Source organism: Tamandua tetradactyla, chromosome 1 (genome assembly GCF_023851605.1).
Source record: "Tamandua tetradactyla isolate mTamTet1 chromosome 1, mTamTet1.pri, whole genome shotgun sequence".
NCBI lineage: Eukaryota > Metazoa > Chordata > Mammalia > Pilosa > Myrmecophagidae > Tamandua > Tamandua tetradactyla.
Window position 1 is genome coordinate 109,686,230 of NC_135327.1, and position 12,649 is coordinate 109,698,878.

General features: G+C 33.3%; 1 protein-coding gene across 10 annotated transcripts in view; it reads left to right on the top strand.

Annotated features, from left to right (window-relative positions):
- Nucleotides 1-12,649, top strand: part of DGKB (diacylglycerol kinase beta) — an 802,099-nt gene that overhangs the window by 256,848 nt on the left and 532,602 nt on the right. For all 10 annotated transcript variants that reach the window (XM_077122452.1, XM_077122491.1, XM_077122515.1 and 7 more), the window contains one exon: nucleotides 8,705-8,858. In XM_077122452.1, coding sequence (XP_076978567.1) covers nucleotides 8,705-8,858 — 154 coding nt within the window. The remainder of the gene's footprint in view (nucleotides 1-8,704; nucleotides 8,859-12,649) is intronic.

Below are 12,649 nucleotides of genomic sequence, written 5' to 3' on the forward strand. Positions count from 1 at the left end.
CATAGTCTTAATTGAGTTTCCCTTATTTGTGATGGATTTTTCTATTGCTGCTTTCAAAATTCTTTCTTTGTCTTTGGCATTTGATATTTGTATTCATTCTTAGTTCCTTTAGTTCTTGATAATTCGTTACTTTAGTTACTTTAGTTCTTGATGTTCATATTCTTTCTTAGTTCCTTTGGAGCTTATCCTAGGTTTATCTGTGCTGGGGGCCTGCTTTTAGTTGTCAGAATTTGTTAATTACTTCAGCAGTTGTAGCTTGGTTGAGCTAAACCCTTGCTGAAGTAAAGTCTGTTTCCTTGCCCCACTTTGGGACCCAGTCTTTATTGGAGAGGGGCACCAGCCTCTGCCACTTGGGAGACTTGCAGTTCTGTGTGGAGTCTCAGCCATTTCACCTGGTCCAGACTGTACTGTGTGTCCAGTCATTGATGTGCCCCCAGCACTTGTTCTGTACCATTCCTGACTACATACTAGCTGCTCTGGAGGATCAACAAATTCTTGTTTAGTTTTAATTTGTTGCAATATTAAATAGATGGCCACAACCTAGTAATACTTTAAAATAATCTCACTTGGTATTTATAATGTGAAAGAACTTATTCCTACTTAGAAGCTTTTTGTATTTGCTCTATTTTATAAAATCTTATCATCCCATCTGAATTAAAGTCCTTTATTTTTAGATGGTTTACAAAAAGTTGGTTGAGTGAAATTTTGCTATTTTTTACCATTGTCCATTTCTCCAATATGTAATGAGCAACTACAATGTAAAAGACACTATGCTAAACACTATCTGATACAAATTCATGTTGGATGTTAAATCTGCTTGTACACATATATGCATTAAAAAAAAAAAACACCTTTGGTAAGTTTCTTCAAAGATGAACATAGCTGTAAGGAATAATTAAAATCTGGCATTAATTCAAATGATACACACATAGTTGTTCAAGACTTCTTTATCATGATGTATTTTTCCAGGAAAAATACCTTTAAAGCTGTTATGTGTGAATTTCAGTAATAGCTCATACCTGTTCTAATGATAACACTGAAAAATACACAAGACAAAGTCATTTTAAATTAAAATGGATTCAGCATGAACTACAAGCTTTTGTTGAAAAACAAACCCTTGATTATAAGACATACTGAAAATTCATGATCAAAAATCCTTCTACTTAAAATTCTTTCTATTCATTAGTTTTTATTTTATAATAACCAGAAAGAATTTGGGATAGGGTTGTTTGTTATTTGTCATCTTTTACCCAAAACATTCTAATTTTCTCTCTACTAATTCTTGGTAAATGTTAGTCTTTGATAAGGCTTAGGTAAGGTTAATGATTATGTGCCTCTGCCAGGGTAAAATATTTTCCAATTGCTAAAAGTAATTTACATATTAAAATTCCAAGTTTTGAAACTTTTCACATTTTCTCTTTTAAAGGAACTTGCTACACAGAAGTTTCAGGGGACCATGCAGTACTCCAAAATTCGAAGTAGTGAATGAAATTACAGTGTAAGATAAGCACAAGAATTGAGACATTAAATAAATAGAAGGTTTCCTCAAAGCATTTTTGTAGCCAAAATGTTTACTTAAAATCTCAGGAAAATTGGCCTTGTTACTTATTAGTTAATGTAGCTAATTAGTTAATGGTAGAACTTAGAAAATGAAATGGAAAAGGAAATGAAAGAAAACCTCAGGCTAATTTATTGCCAACCTCTTTGTTCAGTTTTTTTTTTGCTCAATAGCACTTAACATATTTTACAAATAATAGTCATTCAATCACCTTATGTTGAGAAATAAAATAATTTCTTTGTTCACTATTTTAGCTTTATACTTAATCTATAATAGTTTGTTCTTTAAAAATCATTTATTAATTAGCTGCATATGCAAAATCTGTTGGAAAATAGGAAAATCAAACATAGACTATCTTTTGTCTTGTATAAAAGGGTGCTATCACGGTTACATGATCCTGTTAGGATCTGAGTCAAATGATGTAGTTTCCTGCTGAAAACCTTCCTATTACCACTATTCATCTCACTGCACCTGAAGGCCATAGCTGTCTTTCGATGGTCTACTATCTGACATGATCTGCCCCATGCCACATAACACCCCAAACCCTTGGCTTTAGCTCTATCTTCTTTATCTTTATCTTCTATGCCATTACACACTCACTCTGCTCAATTACATGGTTTCTTTATAAATTTCTCTTTGGCGCTCGCTATTTTTTCTTTCTTTTTTCCTGGCTGAAATGTTCTTTCTCTAAATATTTTCAAGACTGTCTCTTTCATTTCATTTGTCTTTACTCAAACAACAGCTTCTCATTTCTTGGTTGTCAGATATAAAATTGCAAGCAACATCCTCCCAGATATATAAACCTTTCTCCTTTTTATTTTTTTCTATAACATGTTACATGATCAAACATTGCACATCAACCTACTTATTTTTTCTTTCCTTATTCCCTTTATTACAAGATAAGATCCTTGTGGCAGGGCTTTTGTGAGATCTGGTAATGTTATTACCTGAGCAGAGTTTACCCACCAGGGCTCTAGAACAGAACTTGGTACAGAGTTCAATGAACATTTGTTGAATATGAGAAAAACCCCACCCTAAAACTGAAAGAAATTAATGATAGCATGGTAACCTTTATTTTAAATTATTTTGAATTTACTTGGGTGAATACTAGATTAATTCTTTAGTATTAACAGGGACTTAAAAACACACAATCCAGATTATCAAATATAATAATGAAAGGCATATGAATGCGCTTTGAATTTGTGCTCGTTTGGCAATATCTGAGCGGCTCTCAGTCTGTATTCTGTTTGTTATCTCCCCAAGTAGTCTGAGACTGCTCCTTAAGGAAAATGAAAATGCAGTTTTTAAAATGTTAAACATTGTTTTGTGTATGTGGCTGTGTTTGAGTTTTCAGCCCATTAAATTTTTGAAAACTCATTCAAGTCAGACCCCACTTTTTTTCAATAATGATTCCATTGATATGCATATAAATGATGTCATTCTAGTTAAAGGTCACAATTTTCAAAAAGGAATTGTAATTTTGCAATATAACAGCAGTAGAAAATGCATACTCTGATAAGTAAACTGGGAAATTTTCTGCTAAATCCTAAGGAAAATCTGTAGATTGGGAACATCATCCATTTGCCAGAAAAGTTTGATATTTTGGAGAACAAAAGATTTTAGGAGAGTTTTGAAAATTCTTTACTAACAAAAAAAAAAAAAAAAAGAGAGGAATGAGTTCACCAGGAGAAACAATAAAGGACAATTGCTAAATGAATTGGAATAATGAAGTAGCTTCTAGTTGGGTTTCTGCAATGTGCTTGGGTTTGGTGTTTATCATATTGTAATGAATAGTGACAAATAAAGTAGGTAAAAAAAGTCAGTTCCAAAGAGCATGGTGAAGAAGGTGGGGAAAGTTTACGTAGTCAGTAAAACTTCAGTAATAAATAGTATGGCATCTGCTCATGGAAATTACCTAAAAACTGAGGTGGTTTTAATCATATTCTTATGCTGTAATAGGTTTTTGTTTTTATGTAAGGTATCTGTTCTTGAATGTTTGATTTCTGAGAGTAATAATTTGTCAATGCTACCTTGTGCAGAGCAGTTATAGCAATGTATCTAGAAAAACAAAATTAAAGGTTTAAATTTGAGGAAATGCAGTAAACTTTCCACTTTTCTGAACAAATTAAAAGGAGGACAAATTAAGATACTAAAATAATCCATCTGCTGTTAAATCAATACTTCTTTTAGTTAGGCACCTAACATTGCTATGTTAAGTGTTTTACCTCAATTTACCTTTACATTTAGACAACCATCCTGAATTGTTGATATCATACATCACTATATATTGAGGGTTAGAGTTCTCAGATAATAAAACTAAGCTGGTTTTTTTTCTTTTTTCTTCTTTTTTTTTTTTTTTGCTTGCTGAACAAAAGAAAAGTGTAACACTCAAAAAAGCTCAGAAAGTTTCCCTGAGAGCTGTAAAAAGAAGGGCCCAAGGAGGAATGTGTTCCTTATTAGGAGAGATACTAAATTTTTAAGTTCATTTCTTCCCTTTGGTTGGACATTTTTCTTGTCATTAGTAGCACATCAACAATTTCAAGTAGGTCCTTGGTGGGTTATATAAGGTTTTGTAAGATTCGGGGTCATGAAAAGAACAAATACTTGGGACTGGTCAGATTTTTTTTTTCTTTAGAATGGGATTTTATCCCAAGTCATTCAAGTGGGAAGTTGAGGTACTGGAATTCAAAACAAAATCATTTTATTACCATGTCCTTGTTGTTTTTATTTATTGTCTTCCTGTCCCACATCAGGTTAAACTCTTGGTTTGACATGGCTCTGCTTTAACATGCAATCATATTCCAAAAGAAGAACCAAAGTAAAACTCAGCAATTCAAGTCCTTTGTTTCTTCTAGAAGTTCAAAATTTATTACTAACTTTCCAAGAACTAAATAAAAAACAAAAGTAATTTTTAATAGCTTGTTATATTCACATGAAAATATTTAAAGTAATGTGGCTTTGAGGCTTATTCTTAAAATATTATGTGGGATTCTTAACATTTAAAATGTTGATTCTTCACACCGATATGATATTGTGTGCATTTATTTAATAATTACATAATGCTTACTATATGAGTCATCCTGTTGTTTAAAAACACTAAATAATTTAATTCTCCATACAACCCAAGTGGTAGAAACTATTATTATTCTCATTTTCTAAATGAGGAAATTGTGGCACAGAGTTTAAGTAAATTGCCCACATCACACAGCTAGAAAGTGTTGGATCCAAGACTTCATCTGTGTAGTCTGGACTTCAGAGACTATGCCCTTTATTATCTGTGATGTTGTCAATAGGTATCTTACTAAAAACATCTTAGGGACCAGGAGCTAATGCTATCATCAACAACCTTTCTTCTATTATATCTGTGATGATATTCTTTATCTAAACTTCCTATCATTTTGCAATAAAAATCAACTCCTGGCTCCTTGTGGGGCTTCTTACAGTAGAGAATTGTCTATCAAAGTTGATAGCTCAGCCAGCTGATTGAGGAATACTTCTCTTCCAATGGATCTCCTCTAAATAAAGCCTATTAGCAAGAGTAGATGCCACCTCTCTGAAAAAAACAAAACAAAACTCTATTTTAGATTCAGTTGCCTGGCTGTTTATCTCATTTACATGTTTTGAACAATTGGCTTCATTTGTTTTGCCAAATTTCTGTTTAGAAGGACGTCTACTGCCTGAAGCTATTCTTCATATTTTTACATTATCCATAGTTTTTGGTTATGTGTGGTTCACACTATAATTAGTTGAATTTACAACATTTGGTGGTTTTGGTGGTGATTTATTAAATATAGAAGAAAATGAAGTCCTTTAACTGGCACCAACAGAAATTACTAATGTGCCCTTCTGAGAATGAATAAATAAAAAAAGATCTAAAACTGAGAATAAAGGGTTAGGTTGTAGGCAGTTTTGGAACCACTAATAAACAAAGTTAAAGTTTTCAGTTTAGTTTTTTTGTTGACTTGAGATTTTGTTAGGTACAAATACATACACAGTAAATATATTTAATTGGCACATGATCTATCTAAGCTACAGAAAATTTTTTCTCTAAAGCTGTCTCTGTCATATTTCATTTTAGGTTTAGCCACAAATAATACAATAATAAAATTGCTCATTCCCTACCACTTCCCCCTAATAATATTACATAGGAAGAAGAGATTTTTCTATTCGAAGATAACAGTTTATGGAATTAATTTAATTCTCAACTGCCAGAAGTTTGAGCAAAATTAAGAGCTTCAGCCTGCCAAATTTCATTTTTGCCCTATTTATAGTTTCATCTCAGTCACGTTAAACTGAGTAGGAAATTTTGCTCAGTGGTTGCCAGACTCCATACAGTTGTGGGTGTAGATATGGGGTCTGGTTATCATTGGGCAGATTTTATATCTAAGGGATATACATATACATATATATATATAAAATATCATACAATTTTATTAACAGACATATACATTAAATATTTTAATATATATGCACCAGCAAGAATATCTCTCCCTTTATATAATACTAAGCTAATTACCCTGTATTTATTTTTTTATTTAGTTCATTTATATACTATTTCATTACTAGAAAAATATTTGAAGTGACTAATATTGTTTTTTTTTAAATATTTATTGCATAGATTAGCAACTGATGAGAGGTTACTATATAACAAAGACAGCACAAAGTAGTTATATCTATGACCTCATTTATTCTATCATTATTATTCTATCCCCATTATTACTGTCATTTTACGTTACAGATTAACTGAGGCTTATTGAGGTTAAAGCACCTACCACAAATCACATAGCAAATTAGATGCTGGAGGCAAAAACCCACATTTAAAGCAATATAATTCCAAAGCACATATTTGAGTTCATATTGCCTTTAACCCTGTGTACTATGCAAAAATATATGTATATAAATATTAGACAACCTGACTTTATTATAGTTGTTTGTGTGTGTATATATATATATGGTATATGAATATGGGTATATATGTAATATAAGTATTGATATATGTGTTAAAATTACATCATTGCCACTGTTTTGAAAAAAAGTTGGAGTATCTTCCCTTATAGGAGATAATATTACATGAAGTGATATGCAGTTTTATTCATTGGAAACAATTGAAGTCAGGGCTTTTAAGTAGCAGTATAGTCTCTATCTCAGAATTATTTTGAGTATATTTTAAATGCCCATCAATCAAAAGCTAGAAGGTTTTTGAATGAATCATCCTTCAGTTTAGAAATTTACAAATTTCATTTGAAACTCCATGAAAGGAAGTTAACTGGAAGAGCCATGACATAACTGGATCAGAGAGGCTTTTGCAGACTGTTAGGGGCTAGACTGGACTAGACAAACTGAGACTCATCAAGAATAATTGCAAATTATATGAATCACAGCCAGTAGATGGAAGGTCATGACTGCAAGCTAAAACTTCTTGTTGAGTGTTTCCTAAAGTGTTATGTTTTAACAGCTGAAGGATACCATTATTTGGTGACATTAAGTAAGTAATATGCAGAAATTTTTTACTTCTCACCTGTTTTGGAATGTTCAATGTCTTGGGGATTATAAAGTAATTTGTTAGGTGACTCTTTGAGTGCTTTTCTTATTTCTTTCCTATCTTACCCTGAATAGTTCAAACCCATTCATGCATGCCCTGAGTGGAGCAGTATTCCTTCATCTAGGTACCATGAGCATAACTATGGTTGTCTCCTATAGATCATTTATATTTTTTTCGGGGGACAATCTCTCATCCTTGGATGAAAGTTATAACAGGCTCATGAATTTTCTACTCAATTTTCAGGAATATAGTCCATGCATCACTTCAAGGAGCAGACTCTCAATTCAGTAATTAGGATGCTTAGTTTAGGATATTAATACAAATTCTGAAGTTGAATCTGCACAACCCCAATTTAGGCTGAAATATTCTTCCCACTCTCTAGCCTACAATTCCTTGCTGGGTGCTGTATGATACCTCACAAGGCCTGAAGGAGGTTATGCATGTGTAGGAGAGAATGGTAAAGAATGACCCTCTAGTGAGATGCCTTCATACCCTCTGACCCTAGCACATGAGTTGCCTCAGTTGTCTCTTCAAGGACTCTCTGTGAGACCCCTCTTGCCTTGTGCTCCCTTGATCTGGACAGAGATATGGCTTTATTCCATCAAAAATCTCATGATTTTTGTTCCTTCAGATAGTCTGTTGGGACTGTGACAATAAAACTGGTCTTCCCTCCAAAACAATGCAACTGGCCTTCCCTCCATATTATCTACATCTGTTCCCCAGTAAACACTCATAAGACTTTGATACTGCAGTTTCTGGGAGTGCTGGCCAAATCCCATGCAACATTCACTGGACTTTGCCTCCAAAGCACCCACACGCTGAATAATTTCCCAGGTAGGAGTCAAACCTGAATTACTGTACTCATCTGCTGGGAGAGACCTAGTTCTCTGATGGCTCTTCCAAACCCCTCTTATTCAGGTTAAAATGAGAAGTTATCATTCACCATGATTCTCTCAAGTGGGGATGGCAATCCTTAATGTAGCAATAGTAATCTCCAAATAAATGCCTACTCTTTTATAATCTTAAATGATTGAGAGTATGCAAAGATCTTGAAGTAGGCTTCTTTGAAAATCTGCACATAAAGTTTTGGAAATTCACTTTAGAATTTTATATCAACTGGATCATGGTGTTTATTAGTTGAAACTTTAATTTTAACAACTTTTATAATTTTCAAAAGCTATAGTCCTTGGTAGTGATAAGGAAAGGAGATGGGAAATTCCTTTCTTTCTGAGTACCTGCTGTATTCCTCAGTCTCTTGGCATGTTCACATTAATTACTTGATTCAATCATCACAACAAATCTGTGGGACTGGAAATATTGGTCTCTGTTTAAAGAGGAGGAAACTAATTCAAAGAGCAGAAATTTTAAGGTCATGCAGATTCTGTGACAATAGACATATCTAACTTGGAAGGTTCCTGTTCTACCTGCTACACCAAAGGTAAGACATACTCAATCACCAATGTTAACCTAAGACTGCTCATTTACCTTCCTTTGTGGACATGGTTATAAAATTGGTTGAGAATGTTTCTACTACTAATGACTTTGAAAATAGGACAAAATATTAATATTTATCACATCTTAAAATATGTTTTACTTTTTTCCAGACAATAGACTTTGAAGGTTTCAAGTTATTCATGAAGACATTCCTGGAAGCCGAGCTTCCTGATGATTTCATTGCACATCTTTTCATGTCATTTAGCAACAAGTTTTCTCATTCTAGTCCAATGGCAAAAAGTAAGCCTGCTCTTCTTTCAGGTGGTAAGTTAATTGTTTACTCTAAAATTTATATACAGTAAAAATTTCAAATGGAAAATCAACATCACACTCTCTATTTATAAGACAAAAGATTATTTGCTTAAAATTTGCCTTTGTTGCAGAAAGTATACTTCCATACTAAGATTGTGTGAATCATTTAAAATACTTCTGACACAATAATAGCTAAACATTTCAGAATATAGTATCCACACCATTGTTATCCATCATATGGCATCCAGTGTCTTAGCACCTATGCTTAGGTAATTATTTTAAGAGGTACTTCCATCATATAATATCAAAGTACCATTTTTAAATGACCGGATAAATAAAGAAACAGTACTATGAAGATGAGGTCATACAGCAGTTATGTTTAAACAACTTTAAAAATAATATCAATTGTGATAGTAGCCAATATACATTTATATTTTTAGTTTTGTAAGCTTAAAAAAAACTTTCAATCTTTTTCTTTTAAATACATTAAATTTTTGTCACCATAGAGATAGTTGATTCTCATTATGGGTAACTTTTAGAAATGACTAATAAATTAATACCTTTGCTAATTCTATCAATATGCATCCAGACACACCATATTACCCTAGAGAATGTAAAATAGGAAATTGGAAGCATTGGAAGATTTAAAAAGCAAGGAGAAAACACTGAAATAATGCAGAGAAAGAACCATAGGAGGCATGGCTCAGCCCTCATTTGGAGCAGTTAAAACCCAGAAGCTTGTAGGAGGGGCCTCTTGGAGGCAGGACACTATTTCTGAGTAGAGGTAGCTGTGTGGTTGATCCAGCTCTTAAATTTCTGTGAAAGGGGCAACATTGTGAAAATTATTTTGACCTTGCAGATCCCCTGAAAGTCTTAGGGACCCCAGGGGATCCACTGATGGACAGAGTTCCAGCCTCAGCAACACAAAGTACAATAAAAAAGTGTCTGGATAAGGAGATGAGAGACACATTTAATAACTGGAATGCTAAGGAAATAAAAATTCAAAAACTTATACTTAATTAAGAAATAGGTAGTTGAGTCACAAAAAACATCTGGGCAGGAAGAGTCCACATTATTAAGCTTTATGTTATGCTGCTTCCGTTCTGTGCATGATGCAACATATTTTTCCTAGAGTAACCACATGTTGGTAAAGATTTTTTAAAACAAGTGTACACTTTCCATATCACTCTTCAAATATGTAATGATATCTAATATGTTTTGTCATGATTTATCTCCTCCTATAGAATATTTTAAGTTCCTTAAAGTCTCCTCCTTATTACCATAGATTGAACCCCTACCAGATTTCTTTTTTTTAATTTTTTTCTGATTGAGGTCCAATTGACCTCTTTTACTGGAAGTCTGATATCAGAAATTAATAGTATTTCAGCCTGAACATTTTAAAATGGGACAATTTTTTACTATGATATAGTAAAGTAAAACTACCTTTTCCTTCACCTCATACTATAAATGAACCAAACATAGCTTAGATTGAATAAAATAACAGCTGTCCTTTATTTAATTTTACATGAAGCAAGCTGTCCTTGGGTTCTGAGAAAGAGGAAGAAGGAAAATTTTTGGTATGTTGCCTGTTTGAGTAATTGTACTAGATTTGGAAGAAAGAGAATAATTCTTGCTAATTAGGTGGTTTTGTAAGGAAGTCAAATCTTAAACTGCCTTTTCTTCTAATAGCAGATAGTAAGTGCTGAATAGAAGATGCCAGATTTATTAGGAATAGACAAATTAGATTTCAAAATGGGAAAGCATAACAAATAATGAAGAACAGATTGTTTTTCATTTGGGATGATCACGTATTCTGTACAAACATACTTGAAAGGTATTGCAAGACAGGCTGTGTCAACCTCATACAGCAATAATAATTAAATTCTGTTTCCTTTTCAAAATTTGGACTCCACAATTAAAAACATAAGTACATAGTCCTTTCCAGGATTATTTCAAACATTATATTCTTTTCAGCCCTACATTTAATAGCTTTTTTTTCTGTGGAATAAGGAACATAGACAACAATACAGTTTTCAAGAGCTGAAGTAGCCTTGACACTGAAACTGAAAATCAAATGTCTTTCTATTCCTAGAACCTTGCTTTGTAACCATTTAAACTACCTACAGAGGGTATATTTATAGTTGAAAAATCACAAATTACTTCCAAAAAAAGAGGTGTTATGATCTAATTTATCCCCTGTAGGAATTCACTATATTTTATTACCAAAATAACAGAAGGAATGTCAAAGTTATCCTTAGCTCTGTATAAAAACAGAACAATAAATCTTCTCAATAAAATGTAAAAACTAGATAGGAAAAATGTTATTATTGATAAACAATAATCAAATACAGGAGATACAGAAATAGTAAAACATTGCATTTCATTAGACTAAAAATGAAAAAAAAAGTAATGGCTATGAAGTTTTTGCATGCATGTTGTGTGTGTATATGTGTGTGTAGCTATATTTTGTATGGTTTGCTAATGATCCATCTGGTATTTCATGAAGTGGATGATATGTTTTTCTGAAACATTTTGTTGCAGTATAAGTGGCTCTCTTCACCTATTTAAATATAAGTTGATTATCTCTGCTTGTCTCCATATGGGACTTTTGATTTCTAGTGTTATCCCTAATGCCTTGTCCTTCCAGCATTCTCATGTTCTCTTCTGCATCGTGGTGAATTCTAGTTCCCTGACCTCTCATTTCTCTGCCAGTCCACAGACCAACTCTTGATCTCATCTTCATCTCTAGATTCTGTCACTTGAACTACTATCTTTACAGATTTTTTTTAGTCATTTAGACTTTTATTTTCTTCTAGTGACCCACAAACCCTCAACCCTGCAACCACATTGCAGTCCCTACAACTGAACCCAGAACATAGCCAGAGAGAAATTTTATAAATATGCAGATTGTTGCCACTAGACATTCCTAAAACCCAGTATTAGCAAGCCTTTAGCACCTCTATGGCTTCTTATTTTTTGGCGTGAGCAGGCTCCGGGAATCGAACCCGGATTTCCCACACAGCCCGTGAGAGTTCTGCCACTGAGCCAGCAGTATACTGCCCTCTTGGGTCTTTTAAAAAAGCTTTGTAAAAATATTTATTCTTGATACTGTTCCCTGTATTGCCTAGATTAAAATTATCAGCCTCCTTAAGTTTGCTCAAATCTTTCCTCTTGTTCTCAATAGGAGACATTTTTGCTTCATAAAACAAAAAATAGTCACTGACAAATATTACATTCTTCAAACACTCCCTTTAGAGCCCAAAAACTGTTTCTTTAGCTCAAGAAGACTATATTTCACCAGCACCTGGGATGGATCACTTGTATATCCCATAAGTATCAAATGAAATCTATTTGAAAATCAACTAATGCTATTTTACTCCAAACCTGCTCCCATTACAGTTTTTCCTGTTGGTGAATGGAACCCAACCCTAAAATCTTGGACTTATCCTAACCGCTCCTACTTCACCACTCATATAACATGTTTTTGATTATTCATTCTCACCCCTTCTTTCCAACACTCTGCCAGTGTCATAGTTTTGTCCATTATTTTACATGCTGTTAATTAACAATTAAGAAGATAAAATCTTAATTCCATAGAGTACAAGACCATGAATGTTATAGTGTTGATCTACAGCCTCAGTTCTGTTTCCTTGTCCCATGCACCCCTGATACTTTTCATAGCCAACTGCCTGCTGTGACTTAAACTTGCTCTGCCTAGTCAGGACTCCGCTTTGCTACATGATCTACCTGAGTTTCCTCTGTGCTATCTCCACAGCAAAACACTCCTCCTCTTTTAAGCTTAG